The sequence below is a fragment of the Tauraco erythrolophus genome, chromosome 1, assembly GCF_009769465.1.
Source record: "Tauraco erythrolophus isolate bTauEry1 chromosome 1, bTauEry1.pri, whole genome shotgun sequence".
Classification (NCBI taxonomy): Eukaryota; Metazoa; Chordata; class Aves; order Musophagiformes; family Musophagidae; genus Tauraco; species Tauraco erythrolophus.
This window is the reverse complement of record NC_141465.1, coordinates 1,180,764-1,203,108: the sequence shown is the minus strand read 5'-3', so window position 1 is coordinate 1,203,108 and position 22,345 is coordinate 1,180,764. Positions and strand designations below refer to the sequence as shown.

Genomic DNA, 22,345 nt, shown 5'->3' with positions numbered 1-22,345 from the left:
TCGGCCTTTGCGACATGGCGGCGCCCAGCGCGGCGGCGAGCTGTGAGGATTTCGCCGAGTTCCAGGTAAACCCGCCTGGGGCGGGCGCGCTCCCGCCGCTCTTCCCGCGCCCGGCGCGCTCCCGTTAACGCGGCGCCGCCCTCAGGCAACGCGCGCCCCCGCGGGGGGAGGTCACCCCTCGCCGCGGCGGGCGGGATGTGGCGGCGGCGGCGGCGGGGGCACGGTCCGGGTCCGGCCCGGCCTCCCTCACCCTCACCCTCGGGAGCGCGGCGGGGGATCCCGCTCCCCGGGAGCTCCGTGGTGTTTAACGGAGCGCGGAGTCCCCGCGGGGGGGGGCGGCAGCCGCCCCGACCCGGGTAAAAGGGGCTTCTCGGTGCGGGCCGTGCCCGGTTCCCCGCCGGGAAGGGCTGACGGGCGGGATGGCGCCTCCGGCAGCGGCTCGGCGGCCCGGCCGCACCGCGGGGTGGGTCTCCGGGGGGACCCAGACCGGGGGGCCGCGGCGCTGGGGGTCCCTCCGCGCTGCCCGGGAACCCCTTCGTTTGCAGCGCCCAGAAACGTTTGGGTGGGTTTTTTTTTTTTTTTTTTTGCTGTTTCCAAGCGATCCCTATGAATTTTCCGTTAAAAGGCGCCCTCGTGCAAAACCTTCCGGCGCCGCGAGCGAAGGTTTGGATTTGGGTTTTGCCGCAGGAGCTGCTCCGGGTGATGAGGACGATCGACGACAGGATCGTGCACGAGCTGAACACCACGATCCCCACGGCGTCCTTCGTGGGGAAGATCGACGCCGGGCAGACGTGCAAAGAGCTGTACCAGTCTGTGAGTGCCCGCTCCTCCACCCGCCCGCTCGTGTCCCGGTGTTTCCGTACGCGTGGTGGCCAGTAAGGCACCCCCGGTTCCGAAGGAAGCCTCCGCCTTGCTGTATCCTGCCTTATCCATAAGTGCCACGCTCGGCGTCCCTGCGCAGCCAAGCCATGGGCGTGGAGCAGCTGGTCCCATTTGGACCCGTGTGAGGGACGTGTTCGCCCTCCTTCAAGGGGGGCTTTTGGCCTCGACGGGCACCCTCAGCCCAGCCCGCTTTTTTTTCCGTTAAAAACGGGCATAGCACGCTTTTGCACTACTGAGGGTGCACTCAGAGGTCGTCAGACCTCTTGAGTTTTCCCTCTGAGGGTGGTGAGGCACTGGCACAGGTTGCCCAGAGAAGCTGTGGCTGCCCCATCCCTGGGAGTGTTCCAGGCCAGGTTGGATGAGGCTTTGGGCAACCTGGTGTAGTGGGGGGTGTCCCTGCCCATGGCAGGGGGGTTGGAACTGGATGATCTTTGAGGTCCCTTCCAACCCAAACCATTCCATGATTCTACTTTGCAAGTCTCCTGCTCGTGTGCGTCTTCACCTTCTGATCCAGTCGGTCGGTGCTGCCCAAAGCTGTGTTGCTGCCAACGCGTGGGTCATGGAGGCGAAGGGATTTCTGTAGGCACAGCAATGTGGCTTTAGAAGGTCTCTCTTTGAACTCGGAGGTGTTTATTCCCTGCCGAACTTTGACTTCCTCTCTCCCTCCGCTTAGCTGATGGATGCTCACACCAGCAGAGAGAGAATGATCAAAAACTGCATCGCCCAGACTTCCAGCGTAGTGAAAACCCTCAGAGAAGAGAGGGACAAGGCCCAGGAGGACGTATCGTTATTAAAGCAACTCAGGAAAGAGCAGACAAAGGTGAGTGGTGGTGCTCTTTAGAGATCACGTAAAGAGGAAGAAGAGGGTGGTTTTCCCAAACGGAACGACTGGTGTGATGGAGAGAGCCTGAGGTGGATCCTGACTCAGGCAGTCTTTTCTGAGGTTCTTGTTGGCTGGGTTGGTGAGGACCGTTTCCCCCAGCTCTCAAGACAGAGCTGCTTTTATCCTTCCAGTGGAGCATTTTCTGAGATCCTGTTACACCAGTGCTGTAGAAAAACCTGTGTCCCTCCCCGCGATGGGCCCTGACCTTCACTGACCAACCCCGCGTAGCGCACAGCTTACCCAGGGCTTGCTTGGTCCTTCCAAAACGCCTGAAGGTTCATTTTGCCTTTTTGAGATCTCGTAAAACTGGATTATGTGCAAACAGCACGCTGGAAGATAAGGAACTCTGGCTTCTGTGTGTGTCTCTTGCACCACGCGGTTACGCAGCTGTAAAGCTGTCCCTTTTCACCATCCCTCTGAGAAGCACCGTTGTTACTCGTGGTGTAAATTGGGGTTCCTGTCCTCCACGAGGGGCTGTCAGGCAACCATGAATTCCACTGAACCAACTTTTTTGTTGCTTGGTGTTTCTTGGATTCATTTTCTGAATGCCTCGTGATGGTGTGAGAGAGATGTTTGGGGATTGTGTCAGGAGTTTCTACGTGCAGATGCGCTGGAAACCTTCTGGCCTCTGGGTGGGAAGAGGTGAACAGAGGGGTCAGAAGTGGAGGAGGGAACCCCGCTGAAGTTCTTGCTCCCATTCCAGGACCCCCTTTGCAGGGGGCAGGATGCTGCATGTGTAGCTCTAGGAGTGGAGATGTGCAGGGATGTGAGCTGTTCCATGGATTTCTCTTCCAGACCTGCTCTGTGTGGCTCATGTTCACTTTACATTTCACTCCACGCCGTACGCTCACAGCATGAACGAAATAAGGTGCTTGCTTATTGCCTTGGTTAATTACTGGCCAGGTGTGGCTGCTGTGCTCAGCGGCGGCGTCAGCCTGCCTCTGGCAAGGACTCTCTTAACCAGGGCTCCTAAACCACTGCCTTTGAGTTGCCAGTGTCACGGTGAGTTCTCATCACAGCCAGACATTCCCACCATCATATATATCTGTGGTCTTACATCCTGGGTGCAGCTTTCCCTGCTGCATTGCCCAGAGAAGCTGTGGCTGCCCCATCCCTGGAAGTGTTCCAGGCCAGGTTGGATGAGGCTTTGGGCAACCTGGTGTAGTGGAGGGTGTCCCTGCCCATGGCAGGGGGGTTGGAACTGGATGATCTTTGAGGTCCCTTCCAACCCAAACCTGTCTATGATTACTCTAAGACTTGAAAGGATGGGTCTTGGAATTTGGCTTTTGCTTTTCCTGCTTCCCCCTGTACTTCCGAGGGGAGCCCGTCGTAGCCGCTGTTCCAAAGAGCAGTTGGATGCTGGTGCAGTTGTAGTAGCAGCTTCCTGAGGGGATGGTTTGAACTCGAGGGGATGATTTTTCCAGGACCCCGAGTAAGTGATCTGTTTGTTCACGTGCTCTTCAGAGAAGTGAGCTCACGTTTAAAGAGCAGAGTGGCAGGCAAGTGGTTTTGTTCTTAAAGCCTCGCTTACGGAACTGCTAACCAGCATCCGTATTGGTTTGGAAAAAGAGAATGGTGGCTTAGTGTTTTCTACAGATTTTGTTTGCAGAGCTGATTCTTTACACCGTTTAGTCACCGAGCCCAAAACCCATCACTGAAACCGCTAGGAGGATCACAATGATAATATTTAATAATTGGAGATGACTTCAAATATTAAAAGCAATCCAGCGTTTGAAAACATCCCAGAAGTCTTTTGATGAGACGACCTCAAACTTGTGCTTAGACTTTACGAGGTGCAGTCCCCCTGCTTTTTCTTTTTTTTTTTTTTTGGTTCTGCATGAGAGTTGTGTTCCTTCTACAACTCCAATAAGCTGTTGTGACAGAACACATCCTGCCTGTAAGATTGTGCATTTCAAATGTATGTTCAAGTGGTTGCAATACGGATCTGTTTTCTCTCATTACTTGTTTCTTTCATCCTGCTAATGGTACAAATTAGAGGACTTTATCCCAAATTATTAATTCTGGGTCATTGAATAAGGAAACTTGGAGTATTGTCAGTCCAGCAGCCAATTCTATTAATTAATCTACTTACATGAAAACATCATTAGATTATTGTATTAATTTGTTACTCTCTTAGTTTACTTGAATGAAGTGTCATAAAATCCAACCAAATAAATTCTGGAAATCCAAAACATACGGCATAATATTTGTCGAAATGTCAGAGTATGTTTTAAAAACGCCACCGAACCCCCCTGTATGGCCATGTTGATTGACATGATATTGCTGTTCAGGTCTGCAACTCTAAGGAAGAAGCTAAAATAGTATTTTTGCTTAGACTTGCTGCCAAAGGCAATTAATGGGACACTCCAGATGATTGTCAACCTGTTCACATCCTCCAGCAGGAAAAACGTTTCTTTGAACTGCTAAAGATCTTCTGAGTGGTTATTTTATAGGGATTAATCCTGGTCATCTAGTCACCCTGTGGATGCTGGATTGTTTTTTCAAACAGTCTGGGGTCCTATTGAGTAGGTAAAAGTTCAGCAGCTGTGTGTGGACATCTTACCTGGGAGGTTTCTGGTGGGATTGCTGTCTTGGCTCGTACCTGTTCACCAGCTCTCCAGTGGGAAGCACGTATTTAAAATGGATAAACTCTGAGCCTGAGTTTGTTGTGTTAAAGACTCCCAACAAAAACACATCCTAAACGTAGGCAAAAGTGTCAGGTAGTCATTCTGTCTCCTGCCATTGCTTCAAGGCCTCGTGGCAGGGTCAAATTGCTGCAGGTCACCCAGACACCACTGTCACAGCTCCCCCTTGGAGTTACTGGTGGGTGCGAGACAAAGAGATTGTTACATGTCTCATGAGAACAAGTGAGTGCTCAACAAGTGCGTGTTGTGATGGTTCTTCCTGGAGCTTTTGCAAACCTGGTTTGTCCTCCTGTGATGACATAACGTATTAACTGGTTCAGATGACGTGAACATATGTGACCTGTTTTTGTAGACCCATTTTTTCGGTCATTGCACAGAGCAGACCGCAAAGAAAGCGGAGGGGATCTCTTTATGAAATTAATTCGAAATCCAGTATCTGAAATCTGTGTGTTCAGCTCCCTGTAGGACTCTCATAATACATGTGTGGAAGAATGGCAGCTCAGGGCTGCAGAGCTAACCCTGGCAACTGGCGTGCCAAGCACTTGAATTGGGCATAGCTCTTTTTGTCTGTGAAGCCATTAATCAGTTAATTGCCAGCAAATCTTGATGGGCAATATTTAAGAACAGAACATGAATAATCAGGAGCTGCTTCTGCCAGGCTCACGTTGCGGGTCTGCTTTCACTGTGCCCCTGCAGACTTGGGGCTGCCAAGCGTTGGCCAGATGGGAGGACCAGACTTTCAGGAGGATTACGCATCGTGCCCTTCGGTTTGCACCGTTGAGGGGGATGTGCACCTGGTACTGGGATTGTGGTCTGGAAGGTGGCGGTGGTGGTAAATCCTGAAGGCTGCAGGGCGGCCTCTTTGACAATAACCTCTTTATCTGTTACTTTTCTGCAGTTGAAATTGATGCAGTCGGAGCTGAGTGTTGAAGAAGTGGTAAACGACAGAAGCTGGAAGGTACTCAGTCATTTAAAGTGGAGATGATGTTGTGTCCTGCCAGTCCTGCACTGGAGGTGTGGGACTGCTGCCTTACGAGGCAGGTTAATTAGAAATCGGTGAGGGCGGCGCGGGGGGAAATGTTTTGGGTCAGTCATTTTCCCAGTTCTGGACGCAGAGATCAAAGCTTTTCGGTTGCACTGCAAAAGAGAGAGGAGGGTCTGATTTGAGGGGAGGAAGGCTGCGGGGTACTCCCTGTGCAGACACCTTTCTCCGCCTTGCCCATTGGCCAAGGACTTTGTAGATTTTTCTGTGGTGGTCCAGCTGAAAAGCTTTGCTGGGCCCCTGACAGTGTCAGAGGGATGAGTCCTTCGAATTTGGCTGCGTTCGGTACCCATCACGCTCCTGAGCAAGCAGAGGCCAGAGGAGGATGGGGCTGTAGGAGCTCAACCTTTTCCTTACGGAGCTTCTGCAGGCTTGGACTGATGCTCCCTGGTGCTGTGTTGACAGAGAAGGCAGATCACCCTCGGGATTGATGGCCCCAGACACTGTCTTGTTACGAAGTGATCTCGGCACCGAGCTGAAATTCCCAGGTGGCTGTATCGTGTCCCTGCAGCACTTCACGTCTAGCAGCCTTTTCTCATTTGGTGCAGCTCTTCAGAGCTTTCAATACCATGCAGAGAACCTCTTTCCCTCTCTAAATGCAAATAGCTAGTGCTAGCTGCAGCTCCCTTTTTAATTTTTACTTCAGGATTTTAGCACCCTGAAGATTTTAAAGGGTTTTAGCATAAGTGCAGTGCAGCTTGTGTTTTCTGGTCACCACGGTGCTGCTCAACGCAAACTGGTTAGATGGGCACCTGCACGTTTTTTTGGGTATGCTTGGCTATTGACACTGCCTCTGTACTGTCTGAAAAAGGTGCTCGTGCCCTTAAGCTTAATTAATTTAAAGCCAGATAAGACTGAGCAACGCCACAGCCTTACCAACATGCTGCAGGCCACCAGTGGCCAACGTTTTCTGGCAGCTCTGCTGTCCGTTTTATTGAAAAGGGGTGGACGGAAGACCTGCCCCGCACTGTCTCCATTCTGAAGCCCAGAGCTGGCACCAAAGCTAGCACTGATGCCAGTGGTTTCCTGTAGCTGCATTGAGCTTTTGCTAGTGACAGAAATGTCCGATTTTTCCTGAAGATGGAGAGCACTTCATTTATAAATAGTGAGGTGTGCACGGTGCAGGGATATCTTACCCTGCTAGTGTTTAAAGGAGGGCTTGGAGAAAAGTATTTCTGGGTTTTGTCTCCAGCTCTGCCGTTGTTTCTCCGTCAGAATTTAGGCATAAATGTCTCATTTAGCTGCCTGTAAATAAATGCCACCGAAGGAATTAGACCCAGGCTTAGTTGTGGACTGAATGCAATTTGTTACATGGAAGTGGTTATTGGTTGGTGGGTGAGGACCCTCCACTCTTTTGTATTATTGCAGACTTTTAGTTGGAAAGCACACTTGTTTATTTACATTAACCCCAACCACCTGAAAACTGGCTGGAAAAATCCGATTAGGAAGCAGAAAGTTCCTTCCAAACACTCATTCTGGGTTGCCGCAGCAGTAGTGGCGCACAGGAAGACGCTGCTTTATAGAAATGCACGTGGCAGAATTTCGTTTGGCTGATCCCAAATGAGGAATTGGCTTCCAAAACACGACACTTGGGTCAGTCTCTGTACAGCACCTCCATGCTGGAGTTTATTGTTGGAATGCTTCGTAATAATGCGTAAAAGACAGCAAAATCCAGCTTCTGCGTGGCAACGTGCGTGTTAAGGTTTCTCAGGCACCGTTTTTTCCCGTTTGAAAGATGAGAACAGCACTGCACAGGTAGGCTGAGGGAGTGAGCTGCCCAGAGTAATGCACTGGGATCTGTGGGCCAACGATCCTACAAGTAGGAGGCGGTGTTAGTAAGGCTGGAGTATTGATCTTCCTTCCTTAGGCTGCAGAGGTGCTGTTGGCGATGCTTTTAAAGTTTGCATGATAGCAAGCTGGAAGCTGCGACTTTTTTGATGTGGTGTTTGATGCAAGAGACCCTTCCAGTGGTTTAGAGTGTATTTCCAGTACCCTTTAAGACATATATGCCCTTAAAATGGCTTTGACAGACAAGGGACAAAAATGGTGCTGTTTGCTACATATTAAAATGCTTCCGAATGGGAACACTTTGTGGCCTTTAATTTCTACAGTTTATCACGTATCTGATCTCAGACCTTTATGTACTCCTAACCCTTCCAGAGGTGTCCACTGCACGTGGGAATGTAGTAGGATGGGCTGCCTGTGTGTGTGTGAAAGGAACTATATCACAACTTTTCTGCCATGTGAAGCAGTTTCTAATACGTGCCTGTTTCTTGAAGTAAATCTGAAAATAAGTTGAAAGCGACTCAAAAATTTTTGAGAATGAATGCTGAAGCTAACGCATGCTGCAAACGTCACTTTTTTGCTGAAGTTGCCGTAGGTTCCGAACTCTGAGTAAGGAGATCAGCTGTAGAAGTAGAAGATTCTAGGAAGAGACAGTTTAAAATAAGGTATTGATGTGAAGTGATGCATAACTTCCCCGAAAACACAAGACCACTCACTTTGCATGTGAAGCCCGAGGCAGAGTTCGTGGAAGTTGACACCCTGAAGATCGCAGGCGTTTGGATCTGAAAAGCTTCTGGAGAGCTGGGAAAAAACGTGCTCTTGGAGGAGTGCTGGTGGGGGACTTTGTAACTGCCAGTGCCTCAGCTCGGTGCTAGGTGGTGGTGCTGGACAAAGGCTGGATCAAAAACCTAAATCGTGTGTCAGAGGCGAGGGCAGCGTCCCCTTTGCAGTAGGAGCTCTGGCAGCACCTGGGTCAGATGGCTGAAAAGGTGCCCGTGGCTTCCAGGAGCCCTCGTACCTCTTTCTAGCTGTCACGACGACGTAAAATGCCTTTGCTCAGGAAAGAGAAGGATGCAGTGTCCAAATTGGAACGCTAGATGGAACTTAACAGAGCACAACTAGTCAGGAGCCTTCCACTGATCATTTCCCTCCTTTTTGTTTTTTAAAAAAAAAAAAAAAAAAAAAAAAGGGCATCATCATCTTTGAGGATAACAGACTACCAGGATTATAAGTCTGCCTTATCTGAGGGTGAACACTTTTAGTGCTGTGCAGTCCGCCAGCATCGGGCTGCAAACTTTGGATTCACTAAAGCCAGGAGAGAAGGGGAATGCAGACAGATGCCTTGGTAAGTGCCATGTGTTGGTTCAGCAGGGCTGGGCAGCTTGAGATGGGTGCTTTGTGAAGAGAGAGTTGCCTGAACCAGCTCTGAAGTTCTGATTGCTGATTTCTGAAGGCTGATTTGCTTTTGCTCTTCTGTTTTGGTGTCTTAGGTATTTAATGAGCGTTGCCGAATTCACTACAAGCCTCCGAAGAGTCAATGATGTGGGGTGTTTTCCATCAAGGTGGTCCATAACCGTGAGAGCCAAACTGGAAAGAGACCTTGGGTGAGCTGTATTGGGACCCTCCAGAACCAGTAGAGCCCAGTCTTGTTTTGTTTTGGACCTACTTAGCTGAAATCTCAAGGCTGAAATGATTCTCCTGTAATTAAGAGAAAACAACTCATCTTTTGTACAAAATATGTGAACAAATGAGTTTTATAGTATTAAAATAATTTTCAAATGGAACGCGAAACTGGCATCTTTCTTGGTCTTCTGCAGCTTCAGCAGCCTGAGAGGGGAAGAACCTGTAAAAACCAGCTCTGAGCAGGGAGGACAGGGCTCTCCCTGGAACGGTGCGTGCCACACTGTCAGAGAACACGCTGTGTTTGTGTGAATGACGGGCTCAAATCTGAAAAGAGACAGAAAATGCAGAATTTCAGCATCCCCAAAAGCGAGGAGCTACCGGCATTGTTCCGAACTCCGCGACGCCGGCAGCGTTGGTTCCCAGTTGCCTGTGGATACAGGTTTGCCGTTGTTCCCACAGTGCTGACAGGCAGCATCTGTTGCCTACTGTCCTTTGGATTTCTCCAAAAAAAAAAAAAAAAAAATCTTCTGGATTTTTTCTTTCGATGTAGAAAGTGATGTCGATTAAAAGCACTTTGGCTTGGAGATGATTAGTGGACCATCTCCTCTGTCCATCCAGATGTTTGCTCAGCTGTTGTAGGAAAAATTCTTCACTGTGAAAATTGACCTGTGAAATGGATGTGGTATCTGTGCAGATTTATTATTTTTTAGCCTGGTTTAGCGTTTGTAGGAGTATCTCTTACAGTGCGTGGCAAACCCCGTGGATCAGAGGCTGTTTGAGTGTAGTGGAACGTTGTGGTGAGTAACTGGAATTGCATGCCATGCTGTGGGGCACGGGGAAGGAGAAAAAGACTTTTGTTGTTTTTTGAGTACTTGGGGTCTGTCCGTGAAGTGGGATGATTTGTGATGGTGTGTGAACGGCGTTGGTACGAGCTGTGGGCTAAAGGAAGGCAGGGAAAGTCTGTGTCTAGTGACCCTTGTCCAGTCTAGGATCATGCCTGGTCTGTGATTGAATCCTTCTTCGACTTTGCCATCAAGGTAGTCACAAAATCATACGTGAATCAAATGAGGGACCCCTCAAATACCAGGATTTCGTCCTTTTCCTGGTTCTAACTGTATTACTGCTAGTAAAGGCACTGGAACAAAAAGCACGACCGATGCCTTTGCTCAGAGTCTAAAACTCCTGCGGGTGGTTTCCCCCTCTCCTGGGGCTTTCCCGTTTCTTGGGAATGATGACACAGGCGGGCAGATCCCAGTTCCGTGGAAAGGCCTCCCAAGTGTGTGCTGATTTACTTTCTTCTGTGGAACAGAACGAGGTGTGTTTTCCTGGCACGTAGTGCCTGTAGGCACTCCAGGCTGATGAGATAGGTAATCTCATGGCAGAAACTTTTTAAGGGTGGAATTGGATTATGTTGAAGCAGGCTGAGTCTTTACTGACACCACAGGCTTGGCATGTGCTGGGGTACAATAGCTTTGTGCTGCTGAAGTTCAGGTTTCTGAGCTTGTTAATCCCAGTTGATGGACAGTGTCAGAAATCTTTAGAAATCGGGGTGGGGAGCAGGAGGGGAAACCTTTGCAGACCAGCAGGTTGAAAGTCAAGGCTGTTGTTACTGTGACAATGACAAGTAGATGCTCAATTGGTTGATGGAGGGCTACTTTCCTTTGGCAGCTCTTCAAATTTTGTGCACACCATGTGTCATCGTTTTCATCCATGTGTCATAGCTTTGTGCTGCTGAAGTTCAGGTTTCTGTTAATCCTAGTTGATGTATGATGTCAGAAATCTTCAGAAATCAGGGTTTGTAGCAGGAGAGGAAACCTTTGCAGACCAACATGTTGAAAGTCAAGGCAAGTAACGTCAAGTTACTGTGACAATGACAAGTAGATCCTCAAGTGGTTGATGGACGGCTGCTTCCCTTTGGCAGCTCTTCAGATTTAGTGCATGCCATGCGTCATCATGTGTCAGCAACTGACATCATCTGCCTGGACTTGTCGAAAGCATTTGTCACTGTTCCACACGACATCCTTGTCTCTAAACTGGAGAGATGTGGATTTGACGATGGACCACTCGGTGGATAAGGAATTGGCTGAACGGTCGCACTCAGAGTTGTGGTCAGTGGCTCGATGTCCAAGTGGAGACCAGTGATGAGTGGTGTTCTTCAGGGGTCATACTGGGGCCAGTGCTGTTTATATCTTTGTCAGCGACATGGGCAGTGGGATCGGGTGCACCCTCAGCACGTTTGCTGGTGAGACCAACTGTGTGGTGTGTTGGGCACACTGGAGGGAAGGGATGCCATCCAGAGGGACCTGGACAGGCTGGAGAGGTGGGCCTGGGAGAACCTCATGAAGTGCAACAAGGCCAAGTGCAGGGTCCTGCTCGTGGGTCGGGGCAATCCCAAGCACAAGTACAGGCTGGGTGGAGAATGGATTGAGAACAGCCCTGAGTAGAAGGACTTGGGAGTGCTGGTGGGTGAGAAGCTCAACATGAGCCGGCACCGTGCGCTGGCAGCCCAGAAAGCCAACCGTGTCCTGGGCTGCACCCAGAGCAGCGTGGGCAGCAGGGCGAGGGAGGGGATTCTGCCCCTCTGCTCTGCTCTCCTGAGACCCCCCTGCAGTGCTGCGTTCAGCTCTGGGGGCTCCAACACAAAAAGGACATGGAGCTGCTGGAGCGGGTCCAGAGGAGGCCACGGAGATGATCTGAGGGCTGGAGCACCTCTGCTCTGGAGACAGGCTGAGAGAGTTGGGGCTGTTCAGCCTGGAGAAGAGAAGGCTCTGGGGAGACCTTCCAGTACCTAAATGGGCTGCAGGAAAGCTGGAGAGGGGCTTTGGACAAGGGCGTGTAGTGACAGGACACGGGGCAATGGCTTTAAACTGAAAGAGGGGAGATTTCGATGAGATCTAAGGCAGAAATTCTTGGCAGTGGCTCTGTTGCATCACTTGCTGCCTGCGAGGAGGGTCGGTAGGCTGGTTCGGACACTGACAAGTCCATGCTACGCAGCCACCAGTGCTGTGGCCAGGAACAGGCGTGTTGCTGGTGAATTCCCTGGTGCCCATTCCAGCCAAGATGCCCGTTGCCTGTGTCCAGCACATATTCTCATTTCACCCCCTCCCATGTACCCTCCCCTGGGGACTAAAAATTGTCTGGGCTGTTGCTGCTTCTCTGGTCCTAGCTCTGGAATAACATTCTTCCAGCAGCCTTCCAGTAGCTTAAGGGGCTACAGGAAAGCTGGAGAGGGACTTTGGACAAGGGTGTGTAGTGCCAGGACATGGGGCAATGGCTTTAAACTGAAAGAGGGGAGATTTCGATGAGATATAAGGAAGAAATTCTTCCCTCTGAGGGTGGTGAGGCACTGGCACAGGTTGCCCAGAGAAGCTGTGGCTGCCCCATCCCTGGAAGTGTTCCAGGCCAGGTTGGATGAGGCTTTGGGCAACCTGGTGTAGTGGAGGGTGTCCCTGCCCATGGCAGGGGGTCTGGAACTGGATGATCTTTGAGGTCCCTTCCAACCCAACCCATTCTGATTTTCATCCATGTGTCATAGCTTTGTGCTGCTGAAGTTCAGGTTTCTGTTAATCCTAGTTGATGTACGATGTCAGAAATCTTTAGAAATCAGGGTGGGTAGCTGGAGGAGAAACCTTTGCAGACTGGCACGTTGAAAATCAAGAGTGTTGGTTCTGTGATGACAAATAGATGCTCAATTGGTTGATGGAGGGCTACTTTCCTTTGGCAGCTCTTCAGATTTTGTGCACGCCATGTATCATCTTTTTCATCCATGTGTCACAGCTTTGTGGTGCCAAAGTGCAGGTTTCTGTTAATCTTAGCTGATGTAGCAGGTCTGTGAGATGTCAGCATTTCCAAGTGACTTCCTGAACTCTGTGTGCAGGATGAGTGCTGCATCCCAGTCTTTGCGACACCCCTGGGTTTGGGGACGGCTGGTAGCACTCCCAGGGAAAGAGAACAGACTGATTGGCCAGTGTGAACTTTACCACCAGCCTGCTGACAATTAGTGCTGATTTCCCTTCCCTTCTGCACAACTCTGTGTGTTCTGGGGGAAAAAAATAAATTTATGCTTTGAAGTCATAAACTAGAAAACTCAGAAATATGCAACGAATGATTTCCACGCAACATCAACACCTTTCGTTTCACACCCAGAGTTTTCCCAAGATTATAAATTATCCCTCCTGGTCTTTGTCTTCCGTGTATTTCTTACTAATCAGAATCAAGAGTTATCCAGAGGGGCAGTGCTGCCTTGGGGATCTTATCAACATCCCTTCCCAAGGGAGTTAGGGAGATGTGCATGCTGGTGGGTGGAGAAGTTCAGGAAAGGTCCCGGTTTAGCACTGGTGCTGCATGGTTGTTGGATGCATTCTGTGGCTCCTGGCCTCCATAAGGTGGGCTGGCTCTGTCTCTTCCAGTTAGCTGGGTGAGTTAGATGCATGGTAGGGACGTGGTGAAAGATGATCAGCGTTGAGTGAGTCAGCGAGGTCTTGTGCAAAAGACGAGAGCTCATCAACTTGATCTGTCATGAACTCCATGAACTGGGCCGTGCGGATCTTCTCATCTGGAGCGGTGAATTTGGAGGAAATGGCAGACTTCCAGCTTTAAGACTTCCCACTCCCTTTATTCCCAAGAACTGAGGATGTTTTTATCTTTCTTCAGAAAGATGTTGTCTCAGGACAACTGTTTTTCCCCAAATGCTTTTCATGCACATAACGCTGCTGCTGGGAATTCTGCAACATCCTCGTTGGTAACATCCTCTTAGCTTGCTCTGTATCCTGTTGAGTTTAGGGCCCTTACGGCTCCGTTTCTCAATCTCAGGCCCTTTGTCCCAAGAACAGGCCTTCAGGTTAGGTATGAAGTACTTGTTTACACTCTGTTGCATCACTTGCTGCCTGCGAGGAGGGTCGGTAGGCTGGTTAGGACACCGACAAGTCTGTGCTACGCAGCCACCAGTTCTGTGGCCAGGAACGGGCGTGTTGCTGGTGAATTCCCTGGTGCCCATTCCAGCCAAGATGCCCGTTGCCTGTGTCCAGCACATATTCTCATTTCACCCCCTCCCATGTACCCACCCCTGGGGACTAAAAATTGTCTGGGCCGTTGCTGCTTCTCTGGTCCTAGCTTTGGAACAACATTCTTTTAGCAGCCTTCCAGTACCTAAAGGTGCTACGGGAAAGCTGGAGAGGGACTTTGGACAAGGGTGTGTAGTAACAGGACACGGGGCAATGGCTTTACACTGGAAGAGGGGAGATTTCGATGAGATATAAGGAAGAAATTCTTCCCTCTGAGGGTGGTGAGGCACTGGCACAGGTTGCCCAGAGAAGCTGTGGCTGCCCCATCCCTGGAAGTGTTCAAGGCCAGATTGGATGAGGCTTTGAGCAACCTGGTGTAGTGGAGGGTGTCCCTGCCCATGGCAGGGGGGCTGGAGCTGGATGATCTTTGAGGTCCCTTCCAACCCAAACCGTTCTGTGATTGTATGATTACTGGAAAGGACTACACCGAGAGGAAGTAGTTCTGTGATCTCGAAGCGTTAGCTCTCCGTGCCAGGTGGGGCTGTGAGCAGCAGGTTGCACGTGTGTTGAGCTTTGTAGGTTCCTATGTGGCCATGGATGTGACTGCTGTGCCTGTGACTCTGACTGCAGAGCCAATCCTTCCAACTTTGTGTTCTGCGTGTCGCACGTGTCAGCAGGGTGTAAAATACACGTACCTTGGAATGAGCACAGCTATTGTGCCCACACAACTACTGGAGGCAGACGGATCGTCTTCCAGGAAATTGGCACTAGAGTTTCAGTAAAAATGCAAATGGTGCTGCACGTTCCGTTGTTGTGATGATTGCCTGAATGCAACTACGGGCTTGGTAGGAAAGAAGCAGAAATAACTTATTTGCAGTGCTTAGCTGAACCTAGCATTTAATTTTTTCCCCTTTGGGTTCAGGTGTTCACCGTGGCACCTTTCTGGTCAGGCAGAGGGAAGTAAAGTCACTGGAAGTAAATTACAGTTTGCTCCTGTTTCCCACTTGGAAGGATGTTGAGCCAATACAATGTCAAGTTGAAGGGGACCCGCAGTGGGGAAATTGCTGATGCTGGCTTCTGATCTGGAATGGTGTTGGGAAATACTGGGTGTGACTTTGATCCATTTGCTAAGCCTGCAGACTAGTCATCTGCACATGGGTGGGGAAGCAAGAGGTTCTAGTTTTAGCCCAAACCAACTATCTTAAAGTGTGGGTGGCTGGGGGCTGTTGTTTGCTTTGCTTACTGACATGGAGACTATGTACACTTAAGATTTTAAAGTGCTTTCTACGTTTAGTATTAATATTATCAATGCTTTACATTGCTTTTCCCCCGTTTTTCCCATTTCTCTTCTTCTTCAATTCCATAATGGTATGCTCCATGTGTTCCAGGTCATGTGATGCCATGACACATGTATGTGTATATATATGAGATGCCTGGGGACTCTGCTCAGACTGCACTCAACTTCCCTCTTCAGAAGTTCTCTTCCCATCGTTTCGGAGAAGTTACCTGCCACGATGATGCCTGGGGGCTTATCCGACACCGAGCCTGCTACTCCAGAAGTCCAGCATATCGCTGACGAGGTGAGTTGCAACCTGGCTGGAGATGAAGGCTCTGCGTGCAGAGGGCTGAGTCTTGAAGCTTCTGCAAAGACTGGGAGAGCAGGTGGGCATTCCAAACCAGTGTTTAAACCGAAGAAGCTAGTGCTGAAAATGGGAATCCCCTGGATTGCCAGTGTTTTCTCAGCGTTCTGCATAGGCAGTGTGCTGGTAAGATGGAGACAAAGCACTCCTCTGTCTTGTCCTTGCCCATAGGCAGGCACAGTCCTGGCTACCTTCAGTTAATGCCAGCCTGTAGGTCGAAGACCAGCTCTGCCATGCCAGCACGGAGGTTGCTTGTTTGGAATGAAAGGTGGTGTATTTGAAGGGAGAAGATTGTACGTGGTAGAACTAATTCCTCACTGAAGGACGTGGATAGGTCAAACCACGTGGTAGTATGCACTAAAAAAAGCTACCTACAGGACAAGGCTGTGAGTAAATGTCATGTTCTCTGCTGGCATCTGGTGTTTCTAGTCACAGCGGCGATGCAGGGGCTGGTGGTGTGGCAGTGGGGCAGTGTGAGCTTGGCACAAGGCAGGCAGTGAGCGCAGCTGCCGTGGTGGTTGGTTCCAGGCAGCGGTCCTGTCCTGGAAGCAGCTGTGTTCACAGCACCTCTGCAGATCCTCTAGTGCCCTTCAGTGCAGCAGCTCTTAAAATTTGAGTATAAAGCACATCCTGAGGAGCAGGAGGGGAACAATATGACACGGGAAGGCTCCTTTTGTGTCTCCCGTCCGGTTTTCACACCCACCCCACCAATCCCTTCGCCCTCCCAGCTCTGAAAGATGAGCTCTTCCCCCTTTGGCGACTGCACAAAGCATAACTTGTGCCCTCCTTGAGGAAACAAAAGTAGGAAGTAGCAGGGCTGAAACGTTGGCCAATGCTGCTGGGAGTGCAGGGCTCCCAGCTCCTCCTTTGCTGTGCCACAGAGGACAGAGTTTGCACTGGCACCATTCCACATCTCCTGAGATCTCGCAGGCAGTGATGCAACCAGACCAAGGTGAGCTGGGCACGCGGAGGGGCAGAGCCACCAGGAGGGATCTGGAAATAGGCTGGGTAGGCTGATGCCAGAGCACAGCACTCTCTGAGCAGGTTCTTTTAGGTATTCCACACATGGAGGGTATCATGGTTAATACCAGATTTACTTATTTGAAGATATTTGATGTTCCATGAGGTTTCTGATTTAGCAGTGGCAACACATCACAAACCTAAGTTACTCTCACTTGCAATACATGGTTCAATCACAATACCAGTGTGTTCTCCAGTACTGGTCTGTGCTTGCTGTCGCCACACTGGGCATCCTCAGTCGCCAGGAAGGAGTGTGGGGGTTGAAGCCAGCTCCAGCCTGCTGTTCTCTTCGGAATTCTTTTGTTTGTTGTTTTGGTTTTATACTCTGGGTTGGGCAGAGCCACGTGTTCACTCCTCCCATGCTGATCTGGCTAACTCAGGGAGGCATTCACATTCTTGCAGTGAACTCCAGGAGTTCCACCACCAGTTGATCCACTCAGCTGACATCGCTCTTTATCTAAAACAAACACCCCCTGGTCACCTCCGTGTCAAGATAAAGTCAGCTTCTTTGCAAGAGCTGTGGTCAGTGGCATCCCGCCTTGTTCTCGGAGCGCGTCGCCCTTGCGCAGCCCCTCTGAGCATCTGCCATGGTGGGGCTGTGCTGGTCGGTCACAGTTGGGGTTGCCAGAGTTGGGCATGGAACATGGGGGAGGGCTGGAGGATGTGATAACAGGTTAGCCAGCGGGGAGGGAACGGGGAAAAGGATTATCTGAAGTTGTTTGGAGGACACCGCATTGCTCAGGAGCAGGATCCCGGTTCCTCCTATGCTGGCACAAGTGGTTGAAGCAGCAGCACTTGCAGAGATCAGAAATTCCCTTTGACTTATGGAGGGGAGACGCTGGGCAAGGACCTGTGGCACCTTCCTGTATGTCTCCTGCCAGCTGGGGGCTGTGAGATTTGAGTCCACGACATCCATTAAGGGCCTCCTTTGGACACGGCTGGGCCAGCGTAGCGTGCCGGATGCCGAGCTGTGTTTGTGGTGCTGGGCTGTGTGTGGGTGACCAAAGATCCAGCCCTGTTGCAGAGTTCATCAGAGATGGACCCACGGTGCTTCGCTGTCGGCGAGCAAGCGTGCACTGGGAAACGGGAACGCTTGTGCAGGCTGTGCTGGTGCTCACAAAGTACAGGGCAGGTATGGAATCTGAAACGTGGATGTACAGATTTTCTGTTCGATTCCAGAAGAGGACTGATCTTAATTTGGATGTTCTCCCATACTGAGTAACTTTAGGGAAATGAAAACAAATTTTTGCTCTTTATTTTCTGCCAGGTGAAATTTTTGCCTTGTGCTGACGCGGGAGAGGGAACTCGCCCTCGTCCTTTTCCTTTGAAAAAGCCCACACTCCCCTGCAGAGGCCTTGGTGAAGGTCTCTAAAGAAAATAGTCTTGTGAAGACAAACCTTGTGTTCCACTGTCACCCTTTCATGCCGCAATTCTGCGGGATTTTACGCTCTGCTAAGAGACGGAGCAATTCGTGTGATTTGAGTGACGCTGTGAAGAGCATCTGCAGACCTTGGGATGGCCAAGGTCTACCTGCTCTTTGGTCTACGTGATTATTTTCTTACACCTGTGCCTTGTCTGTAGTCATCCTTAGTGAGCTGGGGAATGTTATTTATTCAGTCTCCTTCTCTTGCAGCTCTTGCCTAAAACGGAGGAATGTTTTGGGTTTAAGCAACTGCTAGGTAAGAGGTTAGAAATGTTAGAATTTTCCATCTGAGGATTAAGGAGCTGCCTGCCTGATTTTACTGAAGGCTCTGTCCATAAATAATGAATGGGGGATGTAGTGGTCAGAGGTTGGGAGAGATCATGAAGATGGAGAGAACCGGCTTTGTTTTGTTTTGTTCTGAGAGAGGAATAATAGGTATCAAAAGTTACCTCTTAGGAGCATCCCAGGAGCCCTCAAACTCATCCAGCTGGAGGAGGGTTGGAAATTGAAGTTTCCCTGATTTGCTAAGAGTTAGCAGCTCCCAAGTTGAAGGTATAAGCTGTCGGTTCCTGGGGACAGAAGCCCCGTGGAAGGTGCTTGGAAGAAGAGCAGAGGGAGAGATTCCAAGGAGTCTGAATATGATGAACTGAAGGCATTGGGTAATTCTGCCTGTCTGAAAATGATTGATCTGGATGTCACTCGGGTGCTTTCTGGGACCTGCCTGCCGGGAAGGAGTGCCGTGGGAGCGGTGCCCAGCTGGAGCGGGATGTGCTGAGAAAGCAGATGGATTCTGCACCTTTCTGGGAGCAGGCGGGTGGTGATCAGCCCCGACGTGCTGCCAGCCCCTCCCATCGACACGGGTGCCAGGTACAGAGCAGAGCTGTCACCCAGCCTGCAAAGGACACTTGATGCTTCTTAGATGACAGAGACAAGTTTTCGGGTTGCCTTCGCTGCGGTTGCCTTTTCCGTAGGGAATTCGTGTCATCAGATGCCATCGACTGTGGCAGGACACGGTCCCCCTGGTCCATCACTCACGCTGCTCAGACACCTGCCAGGCTGCCACTGCTGCTCACAGCACTTTGTGTGTTTAAGGGAAAAACTGTTACACCCTTTTTTTTTCTTTTTTTTCATTTTTTTTGTACGTGAAAGGTCTGTAGATACCTGAACTGTGCGTATTTTAAGACCCACAGGGCTTACAGTGAGTGCTGTGCACAGTCACGTCTGCCTGAGCTGTGAGTGTGAGCGCTGTCAGCACAGAGCGTTGTTTCTGCTGGAACCACGTTACCTGCAGCTACTACACAGTGAAAGACTGACAATGTTTATGCAGGTCTGGGGTTGATTTCTGGCTCGCAGTTGAAAGGTTTTGGAGCTGGAAGTACATGGTTTAGTCCTGGACCATTGTAACTATTGCAGTTGTTTGTATGTTGTATGATTGAAGGGCATGTTTAGTTTAAATTACACCTTTAGCTGCAGGGCTTCCTCCAGCGCTTAGAATAACTTTCAGGACCTACTTGGTCAGGTGGTTGTCTGGATACTCTGAAATAGCCTTTTTTATTGCAAGTCCTTAAAGAAAAACATTAAACAGATCGAGTGCAGCGCTGAGGCTGTCAAATCCAACAGGGGTCTGCAGCCTCCCAGGCTCCCTGGCGTGGGCACGGGTGTCCCAGGCGAGGGGGGCTGACTTACACTGCTGTGTAACAGCGTGGTGGACATGGGGTGTTCCTTGCTGGGGGCATGGCTGGGTACGTAGCTACTTCGACAAAGAATTAAAAGGGCACCAGGCAGCAGTTTCCCTGTACTGAGCAGCAGAGTTTAGCTGGACAGCTGCTGGGGTGGGGGGAAAACAACTAAGAAGTCTAATTCTAACAGGACTTCAAAGAATGCTGGAGGCAATGCTAGGCAAGAGGGCTGGAGGTCTTGGTGTAAATTGAATTATTTTGGGGGTTCTGAGTTTATTTCATTAAGAACCTGTGTTTGAAAGGATGAAAACAGGGGCGGTAGATGTGAAAGAAAAGCCTAAATATGATCTTGCCAACCATTTTCCCCTTCTTTTTACAGGTGAAGCCCCAACTTGAAAGCAAGCTAAACAAGACATATGACATCTTTAGAGCCATACAATATAGGTCTCAGGTGGTTGCTGGGATGAACTACTATATTAAGGTTTGTATATATTATAGGAGGGGGTGCTTTGTAGTTAAACAATATGAGTGACTTGCGTTGTGGCTTACAGCAAAAAAGAGCAGCAAACATAGTAGAAAACCATCTGATGTGACTAACAGTTGGGGACTATCTCCAGATGCACAGACATACACCTGGTAGGATATGCTCCTTTGACGGGGGTCCGAATCTTTTTAATAAAGAAATCGGCAGGTAGGGTTTGGGGGAATAGCAATTCTGCAGAGCCACTACGAGCATTTGCTCCATGCTTCTCATATTTACTTGAGCCAGGAAGGACAGACATCACCAAACCTTCTCATTTCCCAGGTTTTTCCTTAAAATAGCCCTTATCGGTTATTTCTGCTCTGTGGGCACCAGGGGATCCTACTGACAGACCACCTGTTATATGGCTGGTCTGAGTCTTATGTGAATGGTGTTTAGCCTTCCCTTGCTCCTGTGAGATGTGGTTTCACTTTGTGGCCACGGTCCGGAGTAAGGAAAGGTAACAATTTCCAGGAAGGCTGCAGTAAAGCCAGAAGTCTCTACACCCAGTTGCATTTCTTCCCTGAGTGCCACCTTCTGTAAAATCCTTGTCTGCTGTCCGTGCTAAGCCTCGTGACCAAACTAGTCTGAAATGAAGATTGACACGTTACCAAAGTTCATAGAATCATAGAATGGTTAGGGCTGGAAGGAACCTTCAAAGATCATCTAGTCCAACTCCCCTGCAAGGAACAGGGATATCTCCAACTAGATCAGGTTGCTCAGGGCCTCGTCCAACCGGGCCTTGAACGTCTCCAGGGATGGAGCATCCACCACCTCTCTGGGCAACCTGTTCCAGTCTTCAAGTTGGAAGAAATCCATTTATGAAAATGGATGACCTGTCTTCTTTCCCAATCTTGCAAGTGACAGGAAACAGTTATTCCCTGTAGCATTAACTGGAATGAGCTCTGTCACAAAAGTCATTCTTTTATACTGCTGGATTTTCCGTAGCACTAGTATTTTACCAACAGCTTATCGCTGAGATGTAATCCAGACCAAGACAAACATGGTGCCACCAGAAAGCACGTGGAAACCTCTTGGAGCCTGAGGCACTCAGCTCTCCCTGACCACCACGTGTCTCACACAGCGAGGGTGCAGCACCTGCTGGGCTCGGCTCGGTGCGTAGGAAATCATGCACAACTTCTTAGCAAGGCTGAGGAGTTGCTGGAGGGGAAGGAGAACTTATTTTAAAAATAATTTCAGCCACTCGCGCACACCCCAAGCACCAAGACCTGTCAAGTTGTCTGTTTGGGCACTGATGTGTCTGCAGTGAGTCTGAAGACCAGGGATGCTGTCAGGTTGTTGTTGCATGTGCTGGTTTTGGATAGACCTTTCTCTACCTTCTAGGTGCTGGCAATCTCTGCATCTTGCCCCACCCCTGAGTCATTAAGATTTACTCCCTGTCTGTTGTCTCCTACTCTGAGTGTCCCAGGAAGCTGTCAGCTGATGTGCTGGGATCTTGATGACCTAAATAGGATGCCATCAAGACCCTTCTCCTGTTGTTGTGCCCTCTGGTGCTTCCACACCCAAGCGGTCCTACCCATTTTCCATTCACAGTCTCAAGGTTTATGCTACAGTGCTCTTCAGGTGTAGACATCATCTGCCACCAGTTACTGTCCAGACTTGGGTTAAGAGCTGTTGAAGTAAAAATGGAGATACACCTAAAATTAAGCTCCTGAGCAAAGATATTCCTCCAAGTATGGACAGAGCATCATTTTGTTCGAACCTGCTTTGAACTCCTGATACTCACATGCCCGCTGTTTTGGTTTCTAGGTCCAAGTTGCTGATGATGACTATGTCCACTTAAGGGTGTATGTGCGCCTTCCTCAAGAAAACCAAGGTCCCACACTTGAGGGTTTTGAGACTGGCAAAACCAGAGATGATCCTCTGTGAGAGCCACGGAGGAATAGTGCCTCGCTTCTGCAAGAGTCCCATGTGGATTCTGCCTGTGTCAGTAAATGCATGGAAATAAAATAAGTGTTGAAAGCTGTTTGTTGATGTCCTGCGTGTCATGTCCCAGTCTGCTGCCTGGCTAAAGCTCGAGTAGGCTCTGAAATGCTGCTCAGGGCTGTTTCTGGCACCTGAGGTACTCGACCATACCCATGTCAGATCCTCGTTCCGAAACACTGTCAGGCATCCTCTGCAGGCAAAACTTTTTTTTTTTTCTTGGTAGCATCAGCCACGTGCAATGAGAGCAGTCTTG

At 49.9% G+C, this 22,345-nt stretch overlaps 2 protein-coding genes across 6 annotated transcripts; both read left to right on the top strand.

Moving 5' to 3' along the window:
* Position 1: 1 nt before the first annotated feature.
* Positions 2-15,286, top strand: MIX23 (mitochondrial matrix import factor 23). Of its 5 annotated transcripts, XR_015222088.1 has the most exons (7): positions 2-65; positions 688-813; positions 1,556-1,702; positions 5,309-5,368; positions 8,728-8,841; positions 9,571-9,657; positions 10,782-10,987. XR_015222088.1 is itself a non-coding variant. In XM_086609231.1 (5 exons), the coding sequence occupies exons 1-5, from the start codon at positions 15-17 to the stop codon at positions 15,258-15,260; spliced, it is 393 nt and encodes a 130-aa protein (XP_086465357.1). In that variant the 5' UTR covers positions 2-14; the 3' UTR covers positions 15,261-15,286. The 5 variants fall into 5 exon arrangements, 3 of the variants coding, with proteins under 3 accessions (XP_086465357.1, XP_086465223.1, XP_086465424.1); XR_015222086.1 differs by lacking the exon at positions 10,782-10,987 and having other exon boundaries at positions 9,571-9,755; XM_086609231.1 differs by lacking the exons at positions 8,728-8,841; positions 9,571-9,657; positions 10,782-10,987 and adding an exon at positions 15,252-15,286.
* LOC104381082 (cystatin-A) lies at positions 15,276-22,119 on the top strand. Its single transcript, XM_009988724.2, has 3 exons — positions 15,276-15,443; positions 20,005-20,106; positions 21,916-22,119. Exons 1-3 carry the CDS (start codon positions 15,276-15,278, stop codon positions 22,033-22,035), a joined length of 390 nt encoding a protein of 129 aa, XP_009987026.2. The 3' UTR covers positions 22,036-22,119.
* The last annotated feature ends 226 nt before the right edge of the window (positions 22,120-22,345 follow it).

What these genes read in the sequence shown, in the direction of transcription:
- MIX23 (XM_086609097.1), top strand. Translation starts at nt 15, where the DNA reads ATGGCGGCGCCCAGCGCGGCGGCGAGCTGTGAGGATTTCGCCGAGTTC. An exon ending in AGGATTTCGCCGAGTTCCAG is followed by an intron (nt 66 to 687) that starts GTAAACCCGCCT and finishes GTTTTGCCGCAG; the next exon opens with GAGCTGCTCCGGGTGATGAG. An exon ending in TCAGGAAAGAGCAGACAAAG is followed by an intron (nt 1,703 to 5,308) that starts GTGAGTGGTGGT and finishes ACTTTTCTGCAG; the next exon opens with TTGAAATTGATGCAGTCGGA.
- LOC104381082 (XM_009988724.2), top strand. Translation starts at nt 15,276, where the DNA reads ATGTGTATATATATGAGATGCCTGGGGACTCTGCTCAGACTGCACTCA. An exon ending in TCCAGCATATCGCTGACGAG is followed by an intron (nt 15,444 to 20,004) that starts GTGAGTTGCAAC and finishes TTCTTTTTACAG; the next exon opens with GTGAAGCCCCAACTTGAAAG. An exon ending in GGATGAACTACTATATTAAG is followed by an intron (nt 20,107 to 21,915) that starts GTTTGTATATAT and finishes TTTGGTTTCTAG; the next exon opens with GTCCAAGTTGCTGATGATGA.